The sequence below is a fragment of the Oryzias latipes genome, chromosome 13 (genome assembly GCF_053564925.1).
Source record: "Oryzias latipes strain Hd-rR chromosome 13, Olatipes_Hd-rR_3.1".
Classification (NCBI taxonomy): Eukaryota; Metazoa; Chordata; class Actinopteri; order Beloniformes; family Adrianichthyidae; genus Oryzias; species Oryzias latipes.
In genome coordinates, this window is record NC_136249.1 from 26,365,956 (window position 1) to 26,384,156 (window position 18,201).

At 41.2% G+C, this 18,201-nt stretch overlaps 1 protein-coding gene across 8 annotated transcripts in view; it reads left to right on the top strand.

The window, feature by feature from the left end:
* Positions 1-18,201, top strand: part of synrg (synergin, gamma) — a 34,716-nt gene continuing 16,515 nt past the window's right edge. For 2 of the 8 annotated variants that reach the window (XM_011482383.4, XM_020708163.3), the window contains exons 1-15: positions 1-116; positions 3,338-3,378; positions 4,026-4,162; positions 4,441-4,568; positions 4,880-4,985; positions 5,076-5,187; positions 7,510-7,902; positions 8,595-8,870; positions 10,380-10,457; positions 10,934-11,130; positions 12,724-12,963; positions 13,029-13,168; positions 14,167-14,291; positions 14,937-14,999; positions 15,867-16,823. In XM_011482383.4, the coding sequence (XP_011480685.1) occupies positions 82-116; positions 3,338-3,378; positions 4,026-4,162; positions 4,441-4,568; positions 4,880-4,985; positions 5,076-5,187; positions 7,510-7,902; positions 8,595-8,870; positions 10,380-10,457; positions 10,934-11,130; positions 12,724-12,963; positions 13,029-13,168; positions 14,167-14,291; positions 14,937-14,999; positions 15,867-16,823 (3,028 nt within the window). In that variant the 5' untranslated portion in view covers positions 1-81. The remainder of the gene's footprint in view (positions 117-3,337; positions 3,379-4,025; positions 4,163-4,440; positions 4,569-4,879; positions 4,986-5,075; positions 5,188-7,509; positions 7,903-8,594; positions 8,871-10,379; positions 10,458-10,933; positions 11,131-12,723; positions 12,964-13,028; positions 13,169-14,166; positions 14,292-14,936; positions 15,000-15,866; positions 16,824-18,201) is intronic. The other 6 variants (XM_020708164.3, XM_078929419.1, XM_020708165.3 and 3 more) reach the window with 3 other exon arrangements.

Genomic DNA, 18,201 nt, shown 5'->3' on the forward strand with positions numbered 1-18,201 from the left:
TGGAAATGCCTGCCAGACTAAACTCAGGAAAATGTTGTTTCCGCTTAGGTCATATTATTACTGCTGACTGCTGTTGTCAAGATGGCGCTGCGGCCAGGATCTGGGGGAGGCAGCAGGTATTTTAGCCTTTTAAGTACATTTTCTTGGCTATAATTAAATTTTTATCCTCTCATCTCCACTCGAATAGCATTCAGCCTCACATTCGGTGCCCAGAGGTGCCAGAAACACAGCGAGGCAGGCCGGGTTTGTGTTGCCGAGGGGGATGAGATGAGATGGCTGGTTGTCATGTGTCAGCTAACGTTAGCTTAAAGCTCCTTTCACTCCCTGACCATGGTCCGAAGGAAAAAAAGAATCATTCATAGAATTGTTTTCGTATTTAGAGTACTTTAAAAGAGTTTTTTTTGTTGTTGTTGTTGCTGGTGTTGTATATATTTTGTTGATAAAATACTATATCGTAATATTCATTGTTCCTGCGTTGTTCCAACAAACATTGCTAGCATCTGATCTGGAGGTATGTGTACAGGCCTGTGTCTCTGTGTATGGTTCTTTCATTTATTTATTTTTTACATGGAGATCATGAATAACGTGTTTGGTTATTTATATCAAATGGCACAACAAAAAGAGGTTTTGCTATTATTGATCCTTCAGGATCTAGAACAGGAACACAGGTTGATCTCTACATGTTATTGTTGATGATGTGACAGCAGCTCATCTTTAATGCCAGATTCCCTTGATAATGTGTAATAAAGCCAAGTTTGAGCTTTTTTTCCACATGTTCATCCGCTTAAGTCATTAAGTGTGAGGACATTGTGATCTCCTTGTGCACCGTGAAACGACCGATGTCAACTTCTCCTCATGATTTTTACATTAGATGACTTGAATAATGGATACGTTCTGGATAAAAGCGTCTCAACTAACAAGGATGTCCTGATCTTACAGTGGAATCTAACACCGGACTGAAATGCAGTGGTGATCGTAGTAAACCCCCCCCTAACAAAACTGTGTTGTTTATCCACAGAATAAGTCTGATTTTTTAAAAATTATTATTCTGGTTTTTAGACGTAAAAATTGCTTTGGCTTTTTCTTTTTGACTGTATAGAATTATTACATTTTTCTTTTGTTTAGCTAGCTGCTCTGCTATCATTGGTGCGACTGTACTCATGTTTGTCAACAAAAAAATAACACATATATTAAAATTGTCTCTTGTTTACATTTTTTGAAAAGAGCAGAGCTAAATGTTGGAATTTATGGCTGATCACTGCCATGCGACATCTTGAATAATCTGGTCTTTTGCTGTGTGGACGACACTGATCATTTTTACTAAAGTAACTTCTCTGTTTTCCACAAAAAAAATGACAGTCTTAAAAGTCTTATCTTTTGATCTATTGCAAAAGTGTTCCAATAAGTCTTATAATTATGATTATGCTGTTTTTAGCCCAAAAAAGGTGTCTTTTCTTGGACATACTCTCTATACAGCTGCAGTAGTTCAGCAGAAATTTTGCTGACTTCCTATCATCCATCTGCTTACACACTCTCCCACTAGCCTACAGCCCCTCACAACCCCAATCTAACTTTACCAGAGCAACAAAATTTGCGAGAAATATTGGAGCTGGGACTGTTTGCTAGCAGCACCACCAAGGGCAGCAGTTCTGTGTCCTCCTGGGTTGCCTCGCTCCTCTTTGTCAATAACCTTCATCTACAGCTTCACTGCTGGTAGGTTTTGTGGTATTTTCATGAGAAAAATGCCAGAAGAACATGTTAAAAACACCAAATACAACAATTTTCATCAGAGTGGGTATTTAAGGATATTTATGTGCATTTTAATCGGACTTGGACACTAAGTGCTTGTCAGTTTTTAACATATCCATCAGTCGACAGCAATATTTCCTCCTGTGAGTCAAAGAAACCTCTAAATAACAGGCATTTAGAGCAGGGGTGTCAATATTTGCAAACCAATTTCCTTTGTTTAGATTTTACAGATGCATGAAATCACTGTCTGCAGCATCAATAATCATCTTGACTGAAGCCATCTCTTCTGTCCCCAAGACATAGAAAATCATAGTTGTATGGTGCGATTACATGGCACTTTATGAGCCACAGGGCTGCCTGGTGTTCACAGCTGCTGAAGCTGCTTATCCCCCCCCCCCCCGTTAATCTTCTGGGCCACAACCTGCTATTTGCTGCAGGATGGTGACCAGCAGTGGCCGGCGGTCCCGTAAAAGCTTTTTTTTTTTCTTTTAATGCTGCCTTTGTTATCAGGGAGCAGATGTGAGACTCTCAAATCTTTAAGTAAAGCTGTATCACTGACGTTAGCACCAGTTACGTGACTCAGTATGGCATGGAACGGAACTACTGTTTTCTATATTTTGAACAGGACTTGTTCAGCACTAAAGATGGAAATTGATTTGCATGTAAACAGTTTTGCAAAAACTTTGATTTTGTGCATGGCCCTAAAGCCACACAGAGCTCTGCACATTTTGCTTTAACCTCCAATAGCATGAATGCATATTCATCAGCAAAGTTGCATGCTATAAATAACTGGTTTGTCCTTTTATTGCCCGTTTGGGTGTGTAGTGGGAACAAACTGCAGTCACTGACATCATTTCTAGACCATTTAGTCACGTATTCATTTACATGGAGATTGGATTGCTGCATTATTTGTTGTTGTAGCACTAAAGTAAATGTTTGAATTCCTCATAATTGGATCTCTCTGGGATCTTAAACCCTCCTGGCTCTGCACCGTTTGTCTCTGTTTTGTCAGTTCCAGCCTGAAGGCCTGAGTGGTAATGACTTATTCCACAAATAGCTGAAGGCCTATGTGGGTTGGCTCAGACTGAGGGAGAACTGGCTCATTCAAAGGGTTTCCTCTGATCATATCTTAAAGGCTTGGTTTTTCTGGCCAAACCTGGGAACAAGTCGCCTGTGGAAACTCAACCACGGCGTGGTGTCTGTCTACTGTGCTTCCTCTTGCTCTTGTTTATCTGCTGTGAATGTGGCAGCATCCTCAAGGCCTGGCCCTCTTATTTTTTTATTCATATTGCTCAGATTTAATTGAATGTGAATGTCTGGCTTAGTGCTGTTGGAGAAATGCATTTGTTCTTCTTTTTTTAAACATACAAGGATCCATTTTATTCTTTTTTTTTTTTTTGCTGTATACTCTTATATAAAATGCCTACAATCCAGTTTAACTCTTCAAAATGAATCTTAATTTGTAGGCCCCAAACATCCAGCTTTCTACTTACTTTCATTTCCTTGGAAAAAGAATGCAGTTGGAAAACTTCTATGCTGAAATGATTACAGAGAAATCCTATATCGTATTTTCCTTTTGTTCCTTCAGCTTCATGTATCCAGTTGGAGGGGGTCTGGGACCGCCTCAAGGTGAGTCATTCTGCTGCTGTTGGTGACTTTTTTTTAGCTTTGTTACAGTTTTCTTTTAATGCACTGCACCAGGTGCAATCCAAAAGATGAATACATGAATATGCAAGAGCTGTTTATGAAGATACTGTACCGTCTTAAAACAACACTGGTGCTGTTCATTAGGAACTAAAATTTAATGAAATACATAAACTTTTACTGGCTTTAACACGCTTATAAATTGTTCAACGTGTCAACACAAAAACAGATCCTTCTATATGAATATGTATATGATCTTCTCTGCCTTGGCATATTCAGAGTTGTGGCTTCTTTCAGCTTTAAAGTTGCATTCAGGCAAACAAATGTGTAAAGAGCGCATTTGCTCTAATAATTTAGGCTGCACCTCAGTGAATCCTCATCAGCAAGCTCCAGTGTGAACAGGTTATCAGCTTACACAGCATCTGTGAAAACAAACATTATTTAGCTGCTTTTTCTTTCACTACTTTTTGTGTTTTATACATGCTGTCATCCTAGTTACCAAAAAAATAGAGATTCAGTGACTAGTTTTTATTTTGGTTCTCTTAAATCTTCTAAGTTATGTTTTTACTTGATTGATACTAATTTAAAACCGTCCTCCGCTTTAGCATGTCCTAACAGAGTTGCTCTTGCAGGTATGTTACCTATGCAGCAACAGCAGCCACAGCAGCAGCAAGGCTTCCCAATGGTCCCCGTCATGCAGCCCAACATGCAGGGCATGATGGGTATGAATTTTGGAGCACAGATGGCCCCAGGCGCCATTCCTATCCAGGTAGCTGTCAGACTCTTTGCTCTTTTCAAGCTGCTGCTGATTCAACTGAACACGCAGTACAGACAAAACGTTTGGACACACTTTCCCATTCATTTGAATGAGAAGGTGTGTCCAGACGTTTGGTCTGTACTGTACGCACACAGAATTAGAGCTCTTTTGACCCAAAAAGCTGGTTTTTGGTTTTTCCAAACTTTTGCCATTTAAGCAGAAGGAGATGACTGTCAATGATCACTGATATGGTTCTCTTGATGTCTTTTTTTATTTTATTTTTTTATCAGAGCGGGATGGCGATGGGCATGCAAACTCCTGGGATGCAGTTCTTGGGTCAGCCGCAGTTCATGGGCATGCGGCCCGCCGGACCCCAGTACACAGCTGACATGCAGAAACAAATGGCCGAGGAGCATCAGTAAGTTTGCTGACATCTTTTGTTAGTTTTTGTGTATGTGTTCTTTTATTTAAAGTATATAATAATAATAATAAAAAAAAATGTATTTTATAAAACTACTGCTTGTGCTCAAGGACAGATGTCTCTGAAAAGGTGTTTTTTTTTTGAGTTTGCAGAGAAATTCTTTGAAAAATGTCTGTTTTGAAAACTCAATTCTGGCCTTCACTTAATGTCACCATGGGATCAAGACACATTGTGGCGTTCTTCTGGTTCCTGAAGAATATGACATTCCCCTTTCTGCACATGTTCTTTACTTTTCTTTTGCTCTTTAGAAAACGTTTGGAGCATCAGCAAAAGATGCTGGAGGAGGACAGGAAAAGAAGACAATTTGAGGAGCAGAAGCAAAAGCTGAGGCTTCTCAGCAGTGTCAAACCCAAGGTGAGCCCGTCTTCACTTTGCTTGCATCCCGTTCATATTCCACGCAGCTGTGTAATGACGACTCTCCAAACACTGCTGGGCTGTTCTCAGACGGGGGAGAAGAGCCGCGACGACGCCTTGGAGGCAATCAAAGGGAATTTGGACGGCTTCAGCAGAGACGCAAAGATGCATCCCACACCATCTTCACAAACCAAGAAGCCAGGTACTTTCCCCTCACTCTTTGAGTTTGACTTCCTGCCATTTTCCCTGTAGCCCAAATGCCTGAGTGGTGATGGGGGTTAAGGCAGCATAAGGACTGCCCAGCTGCCACCCAACAACCTAAAGCTTAGATTCACTATGAGCTTTTGTCCCATCAACATGAAGCATCACAGTTTTAACCACCATATCTTTTTATGTACTGATTCTTGTCTTAAAATTGCAGATTTCTTTAACTCAAATGAGTAAGTTTTGTCCCTTTTTACAGGAATCAAAATCTTTCATTTATGAAACATTTAAGGCCTGTTTGACTGCTTCCATTTAGAAATATTGTCACTAGTCTGTGTGACAATTTGGAAGAATCTTATCCTGTTCTACTTTGGATATTTTTGAAATCTTGCACCTAAATGTGTGTTTTCTTTCCTCAATTCTCTCACGACTAGTGAAGATATTTACTCCAAGTGACGCTTTTAAGACTGTTGCGGTAAAACGTGTGCAAAACCACAGCTAGAACTGTACTTTAAGAAGTCAGAAGTGTTCAGAGAAACTGAGCGTTGAAGACCTTAAGGGCTGCCTTAAGCCTTAGTCATACGGGTGGAGACGGCTGTTTGCGGGAGAAAAATGGGCAATCCTGTATGTGGTACCCATACTGGCACACTGCCAGTGGCATGCACTTAAACAACACACAGAGTAAAGAAGGTGAGACATGTTGTAGAGATTTCCCACCCCCAAAATGCTGTATCTTTGCAAGGGGCCTTTGCATATCACCTGCACACCCCGTGCATGCAGTAAGTGGCCAGTACTCTCATCTTAGTACCGACTAACCACGGTGAGGCCTCGTTTAGAAACTATGGGCCTCGTCTGTGGAACAGCCTACCTGAGGATGTGAGGGCCTCATCTACTGTCAAGGTTTTTAAAAAGAAACTAAAAACACGCCTGTTTAACTCAGCTTTTAATTAGATCTCATATCTTATCTTTTCTAAGTTTTTATTTATTTATTTATATATATATATATATTTTTTTTTACAATTTTGCTATTTTTTTACTACTATGTTTTAGGATGTTGTATCCCATATTTGTTTAATCTAGATTTTTTACTCTGTTTGATGATATTTTATCACATACATATTTGTTTAATGTCTTTTAGTCAAGTTAGACTGTTTACGAGTGTTTTCTCCCCCTTAGCTGGGGTGTTTGTGTCTATGCTGTCACCCCGGCTAACAGGAGGACAGGGTGGACAGCGCTTCATGGGTTCTCTATTCTAGCTTTTTTCTTTAGTCATTTCTCTTTTACTTGTGTTTGGTTTTGTGTATTTTATTGTGCAGGCTTATTTAATGATTTTATTGCATGAATGGGGATTGTTGTCTTCTGCATTCTTGTTTGTTTTTATGTACAGCACCTTGAGCTGTTTTTTTTTTTTTTTTACCTGAAAGGTGCTAAATAAATAAAATGAATTTGAATTCAGTGTGGGGGGTAAGGGCATTGTATGTCAGCATCACCCCTGCGTCATAAATATGTGCAACTTATGTTAGCCTTAAAAACTTTTACGATACACTTACTGCACGCATGACAATCGTTCCATAAATAAACCTTAAGAGAACTCCCATGATACACCAGTGCTCACTTTGAGATGGTGTTGTTCCTGTCTACGACCCTCTACAGGCACGGACAACCCAAAAACCCGCATCACGGGTTATCATATGGGTCAAATGGGTCAACGCCTCGTACAAATGCATGTGACTCAGGCGGAATCCAAATTCTTCCTTTACCCATACGGCTTCTCCCTACCTCTACATTTAACATTCCAAAAGGAGAGCTATGGAAAAATAGTGTCTTGTAATTCTGACGTCTCTCTCTCTCTCTTGATGACATAATCCATAGTCGCCGGTCATCCGTGTCAGTGCGTGGCTGCCAGCACTTACACATAATTACACAAACACATAACAAAATCCGTTGTAGAACTTTAAAAAGTCATGCTGAAACAAAACATCATTACTTACATCTAAATGTAAACTTCTGTGCTTCAGAGCACACCCCCGTGAAGGAAAGCCTTTTTCCTCTGCGGCACAGCATGACGCGGTTAGGACTTAGGTTGCCCCTTCAAATAACTATTTCAGACACCCCTATCCCTCCAAACGCCCCTACAATTGGAGGATAAGGAGAATCCGGAGGGGTAGGGGAAGAATTCGGATTCGGCCTAAGGCTTCAGGATTTTTCTTGACACTCTCTACTTTTACCCAAAGTACCCATGGGCTCCCTCCTGTCGTTCACATTCATGAATTCTTCATTCTTTGTGTGTTGTGTTATCATTATTTCTCCATTCTTGCAGACTCATCGCCATCACACGCATCTACCACCGCTCACTCTCTCCCTCCGGCTTTGTCCGAGGATAATGACGAGTTTAGTGACTTTCAAGGGCCGGTCGGCGCCCCCGCCTTTTTCCCTCCACCTTCTGCCTCCCCCTCCCCCTTCGGTCCCCCTTGTCAGCCACCCGTTCAGCCTTCATCCTCTCCCTCCATGGGCTTCGCAGAGGATGATGACGAGTTTAGCGACTTTGTTCAGGGACCTGTAAACACTTTTCCTTCCTCGCACTTCACCCTCTCCTCTCGAGCTCAAGCCCAACCGTCACCCCCTTCCTCACAGCCCCTCCCTGCCTCTGTTTCCATTTCCACTGCCACCCAACACTCTGCTGTCAGCACCATCTCCCAACCTGCGTTTCAAGGTAACTTTTCTCTCTGTTGAATCCCCTCTATTCCTCTCCCTGTAATATTCATTCAGCTAATTCCACTGTCCAGCCTCTGCAGATTAATACGTTTTTCATTTAAGACACACGGTAAGTTAGAAATCTGAAACCTTAATCTTTGTAAGACCAATAGTAGGATTGTCTCTGATTACTGAGATATTTCTACCTCTGTAGAACACAGGGAAAAGTCAAATCGATGCATTGCATCTGACAGATCAGCTTTGCATGTCAATACCTGCATTGGAGGAACTCAAATAAGTTTAAAGTTTTCTATTCATGTGGATTACAGCAACAGTGAAAAAGTGGTGCAATGACTATGGTAGTGTTTGTATTTGAAGTGCATGGTTAGCATGAACTTTAAGGACGACTCTCCTTAATGAAATGTTGTCATGTAGCTTTGGAACTGAATTGCACCTCTAAAGATTTTCTTTAAGACCATGTCGTCAAAGGAATTAATGCATTCCCTGTAAAGAAATTAAAGTTCTTTTTTTTGTTGCATTCACATGTTCATGGTCTCCTCTTATCTAGCCCTTTTTGGTGCTTTGAGTTGTTGTTTTTTTAATTCCATTTGTAATTTTTTAAACTAACTGGGAAGAGCAGAGATGTATGAGTGGCTGAACGCAGAAAATCTGGACTGTTCTAAAGAAGCTTGTTCCTCATCCGTCTTCTAGGACCATCGCTGGAAGAAAAGCTGTTCTCCTCGTGTGATCTTACTGCTGAAAAATCCGCCCAACTGAACTTTAGAGCCAAGCAGAGTTTGACTCAAATGGCTCCTAAAACTAAAGTTTCCTCTCAGTTTCAAACCAGCCCTAATGCAAGGGACTGGGCTGCAGCCTCTGAGGATTTGAACTCTGCTTTCACCTTACAAAATCCACAAGACTCCCTGGTGCCACCCAACCTTCCCCCATCAACTGCAGGAGCATCGCCTCAAAATAGTAGTAACAGTGGTGAGAGATGTGCCGGTTCTTTGGACCTCATCTTTTCTCTTTCTTGCTTTTTTGCAGCATTAACACTTTCTTTGGAAACAGTTTTATCTTTCTAACTCTGGTGACGACACTCTGCCTTCATTCTTTACTTGGCATCTTTTCGTTTCATCTTGAGGATAAACAAATGATTCTTATATGAAATGAAATCACTGCAAAAAAAAAAAAAATAATGCCTTTGATGTGTCCTTTTTAGTGTCTGAACATCTTTGCTCTTATTCTGCCCTCCTAACTCCTCCGTTCGTCAGTGGGATCCTTTCACGTCTACGCTCTGTGCTGCATTGTGCAAATGAACCGTCGCGCCCGCGGGTGACACGTGCTGACTAAATGAGCCGCCGTCTGTTCCTTCACCTTGAATCGCGCTTGCTGACAATGACCCATGATGCATGCTGACTGCTTTTGCCTTTAACAGGGATGCGCATGGCTTGGGAGGTACCACAGGAAGCCTGGCTAATCCGAGGCCAAATGTGCATGACTTCTGTGCCAGTCCTTTGTGCTATGTGTTTGTCTCTGTCCTCTATGTGAGGGACATATTCGGTGTTTTACTTTTTAAGACTGATGGAAGCAAAAAGAGTCAAAATGGGGGGGGGGGTTAAATATGGAATACACAAGGGAGCAATACTTGGATTTTAATGTCATTCTCTACTTAAAGACCCACTCCGATCATTTTTAAGCTATTGTAAAAGCATTCTGGGTGCTTTTTTTTTTTTTTTTTTTTAATTATGATTATGCCGTTTTTAGCCAAAGTAATAAAAACAAAAACCTGACATAGTTTATTGCTGGTACTGTTGATGGAAAGCAGCCCCGCCTCTTACCCCTATCTGTTGCTGAGAGCTCTCTGTTTATATGCTCTCCAGCTATCTTATAGCCAGCCCCCTACAACCTCAAACCAAATGTTACTTGTGCAACAAAAATGGCGAGGAATATTGAAACTACCCAGTCAAACAGTTGTGAGCCAGACGCCAGCTTGGATGAGGAAAATAAAGACGTACATGACTCTAGACATGTACAAGTGGATGAATCAGAAAAGAGCGCATCACAGAGCTTTTGGCCGGCCCTTTGTCATTTTTACATCACGAAAACGCTCTTTTTCAAGCTTCATTTTTTGTCTGCTTTTGATTCACAGCATTTAAAATAAAGAAATACTCAGAAATGCAGATTTACTTAAATTTTTTTTATATATGTCCTCCATTTTCAGAAAAATTCACCACGAACGTGTTAAAAACACAATTTTCATCAGAGTGGGTCTTTAGTGAACAGTCTTTATTTTCCTGTTTTTCTAAAGCTGGAAATAAGTTGCTAATTATGTATAGTTTGTTGGGACAAGACTGTTGTGATTTGGTGCAGGGAAGCTTTTCAGCTGTCTCCTTTTGTAGTTTAAAAGTTTGTGTGAGTCTTCGAAACGGGCAAGAGCAAGACTCGTACTGCAGCGGTTAACTAGCTGTGTGGGTTTTTTTTTTTGTGTGCTTGCAGGTGTTGGTGTGTACCCACAACAAGAGCACATTCAGTCCATCCTGCCAGCCTGGCTTTACAATGACAGCCTCCTCCCTGGTAAACATTTAAGTTTAAATCCACTGGAGTACAGCTTTCCCTCGCTATATTGTGTGTGTGTTTGTTTGTTTTTTACAGTGCACTGGGATCTGTGTCCTGATTGGCTGTTGAACTTGTCAATCAATCTCCTTTGTGGCTCCTTTTCTTTTGTACAGAATGCATTACCATTTCACATTTCTTTGATTGCAAGCAGATTTTTGGTTGCATTCTATAATATTGGACTTTTTTTTTCCACGAAAGTTTGAAGTTTGTTTAAAGAAGAGAGAAAAGTGTGAAAATGTTTGAGAAAAATCTATAAAGTATGTCGTCCTAAAACATCTGCGATCCCTCTTCGCGATTTCACCTGTGGGGTGGGGGGGGGTTATTTTTAGCACGTAAAAGAGGGAACACAGTATAACGGTTTTTGGAGTAAGCAATGCAACTTTTTCAAATGTTTTCAATCGGTGTATATTTTGTTTTGTTTTTTCCCCCCGCAGAAATGTATAAAAAGGTACTTGAATTCACAATGACCTCAGCAGGGATCGACACGGCAAAGCTCTACCCCATACTGATGTCGTCGGGTCTTCCTAGAGAAGCTCTGGGGCAAATCTGGGCGACAGCCAACCGCACAACACCTGGCATGCTGACCAAAGAGGAGCTTTACACTGTACTAGCACTAATTGGTGTAGCACAGGTAAACACCGGCATCACAACAAACAATCTACCCGGAACAACGGTGTTAATCATTCCTCTCTGTTTGGATTGCTCCGCAATAAACTTTTTTGCTCAAAGTAGACTGGTTAGCAAGACGGAAAGCTCCTCGTTATGAATCAGCTCACGGCTCCTGAAAGGTTGTAAGCTCAGTATAGCACTGACTCCTTGTCAGCTGCGTTTGGCAGGAGACTTCTTATCATCCTGCGCCTGAGCTTGTCACCATCCCCTCTGGGAGGATGCAGATTTGCATGCAGCTCACGAAGCCGCATGCCACCGTGTCTATGTGAGGAATAATAAGGCACCTTTGGTGATGTAAATCTTCAAGAGCTTTAAAGCTTCAAGCCGAGCTAGACACGTCCTGTCTGTAAGTTCCATGTAAACAGCCGCCGCTCTATATAAACATGATCGTTCCACTCGAGTAAATAGCTTTACGTCTATACCTTCCATGATTTAATATATCAAAGGGAGTGATATAAAAAGATTTTGTTTGCAGCACTGAGACAATAGAAAATATTGCAATACTGAAAGTAGATTTTAAAGAACAGGCAGGATGGGACCCACTAAATAGAGTCCACTGAGGAGCAATACTTGGACTTTAATGTCATTTTCTTCGTAAAGATCGACTCAGTTCATCTTTTGATTTATTTTAAAAGTGTTGCTATATATATACATATATATATACATATACGTATGTATGTATGTATGTATGTATACAGTGATCCCTCGCTATAACGCGGTTTACTTTTCATGGTTTCGCTACTTCACGGATTTGCATTGTGCATTGTGTTCTGCATTCTGATTGGCTAAAAAGTCACTCCGCTTCTTCTCTACCTGTGTGTCAATAACGTTGCAGTTTAATATGTACACGTACGTAAAACATCTCGCCAAATTAACATTATGTACGTGCAAATTCTCCTGCAATTTCGAGTTTCTCTTAAACCCATAGATAAAAGAGCGACAACAACTGCCAATCACTATGTTCTTCTCCCGAACAAACACAGCTGCACCGAGGGCTTCAAAAGAAGAAAACACTGCAGAGCGGAGTCGGGATGCAGCGGCTCAGTCTGAAGAGCAGTGAAATACACCTGAGTCACTATTTGTCCGACTGTACTTTGTATTTTTTTTCATTATAATTTTAAATTTTCTCCCGTTTAATCTATTTACTCGGGTCGTGGTGGGCGGGGCTAATCTCCGCTATTCGAAGCCTTCTGTTCACATCGATGATTAAAATTATTATTTGACAGTACAGAAGTTATTTGTTGAAAAAAAAAACATTTCTAAAGTACTTTTTTTGTGAAACAAATGCTTGAGCCTGTAAAATGGTTTGTTCTTTCTTTTCAATGTATAATAGAGTATTTAATTGTATAATAATTGTAAAAAAAAAAAAAAAAATGGAGGTTTCTTAGTTTCTACTTCACGGATTTTGTCTATCACGGGTTCTATTTGGAACGTAACCCCCGCGAAAAACAAGGGTTTACTGTATATATGTATATATATGTATTTGTCCTCTATCCTCACGTTGAACTACATTATATCCAAGAATTTATGGGATTTCATTGGATTTGTTGTTTAGAGTGGCCTCCCAGCAATGAATGTGGAAATCCTGGGTCAGTTTGCATCTCCGCCTGTGCCCAACCTGCCAGCTCTGGCCATGGCCATGGCCCCTGTCATGCACCAGCAGCCCATCATGACCCAACCCCCCGTCTCCATGCCAGTGCCCTCTCAAGCTGCAACAGGAATGACCATGACCCCTGCAGCTCAGGCACAGCCACCGACGAACACAAGTTTTATTGCCAGCTTCCCTCCTGCGCAGGTAACGGCTGCGATTTTAGCTCTTTGTGTATTTCCGTCAACCTTTCTAATAAATGTTTTTGTTAGGCCACCAAATCTGAAGACGATGAGTTCCAGGACTTCCAGGAGGCTCCGAAGGCGGGGACAGGAGATTCCACTTTCAGCGATTTCCAGGGGGAATCGGGAGGAAGTTTCCCTAAAACTGCTGCACTTCAACACCAAAACAGGTGTGACATGCAATCATTTAACTAACCAACTCTCTCTCAGCTATTAAATAAGCTTCAAATGTTCCCTCTGGGTTTTATCAAAACCCATGTGACCTTTATTCTCGCTTCGCACCAGAGCAGTTAATATACGCTCAAAGTTCTAGCCATCGACTTTCATAACAAAAGATGCATATTTGCAGAGATGAGTCTAGCATCCAGGCCTGAATAGTTATTTATAGCAGTGTTATTCTGCATGATAATTGTGCCTGTCTACAGTCAGGCACTGTCTTAATATCTTGTAACAGGCTCCTCAGAATAGCAATGAGTTTGGGCCTTCTCCTAATGAATTCATTTCAGTGGATAGCAGATAAGCTCATTTCTTCATATTAGTTTCCAAGAGACTGTTTTTTCAGTGAGGCAGAGCTGAAAGGCAATTATCTGCAGAGAGAGCATAATTACAGTATCTAATATCGAAGTGGCAAATCCAGTTAATAATTCTATTCTTCGTTTTCTCCTTTATCATCTCAGCAACACAACAAGAATTTCCCACAGTGCAACACTGTTGGCTAATTAATGAGCTTCTACAGAGTTGGATTGCTGAGCAGAAATTGCAGCTCTGCCTATTTATTAAAAAAAACAACGTTTTTTTTTATGTCACGTTCACACCGGGCTCGGAAACATGCGTTCAATCGACTACTTCCATCGAAAAGTCTATGTAAACGTGCGTACATGCTCCTTTTGGGCGTCCACGTTTAACTCACGCGTTCACATGTCGCTACGCAAGTTTTTAAGTCTGTTTTCAGGCTCCACCTATAAAACGTAAAGGGTTCTGGGTAACGTTAATCTATTATTTTTTCTTTGAGTATCTTCTTTAGAGTTTTCACTTAAGATAAAAGTGAGTCTTCGACCCCATTAAACAGCTTGTATCCTCCAAATATTTAATGAGACCGATGATTAGATTATGCTCCTACCAAAGTCTTTTTCTGGAAATGTCATGTTTCTTGATGCTTTCCTTGCAGCACACCTGCTATGCTGACTCCTGTGTCTGGCTCCGCCTCCTCCTCGGTCACGTCCTCTGATAAGTATGCCGTGTTCAAGCAGCTGTCTGTGGATCAGCCTGCAGAGCCAACGCCCCCTACCTCAGGTATCTTCCATATATCTCCTGTTGAATGTTAGGATTTGGTTTAAAGTAGTGCAGTTAGTTTTTTTTTTATAGTTTTTTTTTTATACCAAGCTAATTTTAGATTTCTATTTAAAACTGAGCTGAAACAACAAACAAGCCTCAAGCTTGTTACTGCTAACATACATCCTTTGATTACATTTTTTTGTCTCACTCTCATAGTTGTACTTAGATGAAAAGATTATTTTTGTCATTTTTGTCTTTTTTTTCACCTCAAGTCAAGTTATACTGCCAAGCAATTTACAATAAGTTTTGTTTAAAAGAGTGTAAACGATATGTTTCCTAAATTTAGTTTTCTTATTCTGATTCATATTTGGTACTTAATGATGCATAAATATCACAAACATTGATTTAAATAACATTTTGTTTAAATAACAAAGTATTTCTTTGTTAAATTATGATTGTAAAACCCACTTTTGATGCATTTGAAAAACAGTTTTTGAATATCTCTAGATTTATTGGAAACAAAGGTGGAATTTTGATTTATGAAGTTGTGCATTCTTAAGCTTTAATTTAACCAAAAAAAACATTTTATGTTCCTATTTTGCCATAACAAAATCTCCTTTGGTACCAACAGTCTAATAAACCCATGCTTCTTTTTTTTTGTAGACATTGGAGACAAATACAGTGTGTTCAGACAGTTGGAACAACCTGCTGACAAGAAACCAGTTGGTAAGGGACTCACCTGGTCTTACTTTACCTGTTGGATGAAAATGCTGCCATGCAGGATTCACACGTTCAGCACTGAGGTGCTCATGTCAGCCTCGTCACAGAATTATTCGTTTCTTGGGTTTGAGCTGCACAAGCGTAGCGAAGTCACACTCAGACTCACTATGATTAACGTTTTGTCGGATTTGTGGGAAAGCTTTCGGGTCATTGCACTTCCACGTTTCCTTGCTGGCCCACTTTTGCTTTTTTGCAGTGCTGATCCCCGTCCCTTTTTTCATTAGAACAGTTTCTGATGGGGGCAGCTCTTACAACTCCAGTAAGTCATCGTTTGCAGTGACCTTTCTTTGGCATTGTCAGGTTCCGTCTTCCTTAATGAGCCCATTAGCTGAGTCTCTTCCACCGTACAGCGGCGGTGGGAACAGATTCTCGGCTTCTAGCCGTGCATACATTAGCTTGCTGTAGAAGAGCAGCTGCTGAAACTCTGTGCTTTCAAACTTTTGCGGTGTGTTTTTTTTTTTATGTCTGCATCATATTGCATAACTGCAACAGAGCGATGCCTAAGAAGATCAGACAAAAAAAAAAGACATTTTAACTTGTCAAAAGTTAAAATGAGCTCAGCAGATCAAGGCATGGGAGTGTTTCTTTATTTATAAAGGAGCTTTTTGTGCAGTGATGTGTGCTGTTCTACAAATATTCTGTACCCCTCAGTTCATCACAAGTAGAAGTTTACCCTTCTTAGTGCAGCGGAGTCACACTGTAACTAATCCACCAGCTTTTTCCTCTTGTAAGATTGTCAATTGCGTCTGTTTCTGCTGAGATTTGTGTCTTTGTCTTCTGTCTTTTACTAATCTCCAGTCCTTTGGTTTGCAGGGGAAGGATTTGCAGACTTCAAGTCTGTCGGCGCTGATGATGGCTTCACAGACTTTAAAACCGCCGACAGCGTCTCTCCACTAGATCCCTCAGATCAAGCCAAAATCTTTCAGCCTGCCTTTTCCTCCGCTTTCCCAAACTCTCAGTCTTTACAGCAGCTTCCGCAGCAGCCACAGCCCACGGCACCGGCCTCTCAGCCCAAAAACCCTCTTAACATGGCCGACCTGGACCTTTTCTCTTCTGTTCCTGCGCCCTCTGAGACTAAGCACACTGCGTTCCCCACTGTCTCTGCCCCCCCCTCTTTAGTGCTTCTGCCTGCTGGAGCTAAACCTCCAGGCGGAGGGTCGGATGATTTTGGTGACTTTGCCCTCTTTGGCTCTTCATCTGACCCCAGTAAAGCTTCAGCAGCAGCAGGAGGAGCTACAGCCGCAGCATCTCAGGATGACTTTGCAGACTTCATGGCATTCGGCAGCTCTGATGTTGAGCCTAAAGGGGAGAGCAGCACACGGGTCCACGGGGAGACCACCCCACAGCAGCAGCAGCAGCAGCAGGGTTCAGACAAGTATGACGTGTTCAAGCAGCTTTCCCTGGAAGGAGGTCTTTCGTACGACGACAACAAAGAGAACAGCGGCGGTTCCTTCTCTTCCCTCAAAAGCTACACAGACGACTTTGCTGACTTTCAGTCCTCAAAGTTTTGCACAGCACTAGGGGCTTCGGAAAAGACTCTAGTCGACAAAGTATCTGCTTTCAAACAAGCCAAGGAAGACTCCGCCTCCGTCAAATCCCTCGACCTGCCGTCCATCGGCGGGAGCAGCGTGGGGAAGGATGACTCTGAGGACGCGCTGTCAGTACAGCTGGACATGAAGCTGTCAGACATGGGTGGGGACCTGAAGCACGTGATGTCCGACAGCTCCTTGGATTTGCCAGGTCTTTCGTCCCACCAGCCCCCAGCTACAGGTGAGGAATTAGTGCGTTTGCTGTGGTGAGGCTCCCCACAGTCACTCACAAAAGCGTTAAGGAGTCGGCAAGCCTGCCCTTCACAATGGAGCCGTTTACAAGTAAACTTTCAAAGAGCAGAAATAAGTTGGCTTATGAGTTATAAACCTACAGAGAAGTTACAAATAACATATCAGATTAGACACGACATCTTAATTTTACATTTCATTATTCATTTTGACACACTACAGTCCCTCTATAGATGCTCATGATGTTTCATCTTTTTTTATGTCCTCATTCTCCTCCCTGCTTTGTGTTTGAAGGAATCACAGAAAAGCTTTTAGCCCAAATCCATTTATTTACAAATGAATATTGCCCACTTTTAAAGAACCACTCTGATGAAAATGGTGTTTTGGGTATTTTTAAAATGTTCTTTCTGATGATGAAGGACATAAATTTGAAATATTAAGCTCCTAATTGCTTTTTTGAGTTTTTTACTTTATTCAAATCCTTGTGAATCAGAAGCAGCCAAAACAAAAACAAAAAAGCAGTTTGGGAAAGAGCTTATTGTAATGTTGAAAAAATGCTGGGAGGGCCACAAGTTCCTTGCTCTGAGCGCTGTCCAATTTGGAAGGGAAGGGGGGCGGGGTTGCTCAGCACCAACCGTCTTTCCCACAACTCGGAGGTCAATTTGTAATAAAGTCCTGCTGCTGTGCAAAAACCGTCCTAAAAAGCGACACAGGTTTTTTGAATTTTGGCTAAAAACGACATAATCATAATAAAATAGACCAATGGGAAAGCTTAGACAATCGGTCAAAAGATGATCAGAGTGGGTCTTTAAAGTATGGACAGTCAGTCTTTGGCTGCTGCTGTTTGTCCTGATGGTCGACCCATTCTACAGCTCCTCTGCAGTCCTCTTTCTTTGTGGGCTGTGACAGTGATGCAGTCTTTTCAAACAGCTTAACAGAAGATTTTTTAACTTATAGATGAGCTTCAATAACATTTGCATTGATTTTCAGTTTATTCGTTTAAGTCACTGGTTAGACATTTCCTAACAAGCATCCCGTTCAGCTTAAAGACAAAGGTATTATGAAACTGCACGCAGTTTGATTTCATTTACTTTATAGCAGGGTGGAATAGAGACCTGATAGATGCACGATTTTCCATTTTTTTTTCTGACTTAATGCAGTTTTTTTTCTCTTTTTAGTCCAACCATCCAATTTAACTCAGATATAATCGTTTTTGATCATATCACTCGTTTGTTTTTCCTGTCACAGCTGCAAAAAGAGAATTTACTCACAACCTCTTTGTTTATTGCCAGTCAACACAGGTCCTTAATAACAATCATCCAGTTGTCTCCATTCCAGCATCCCCCTCCCCTCTTCCTCCACAACTTATC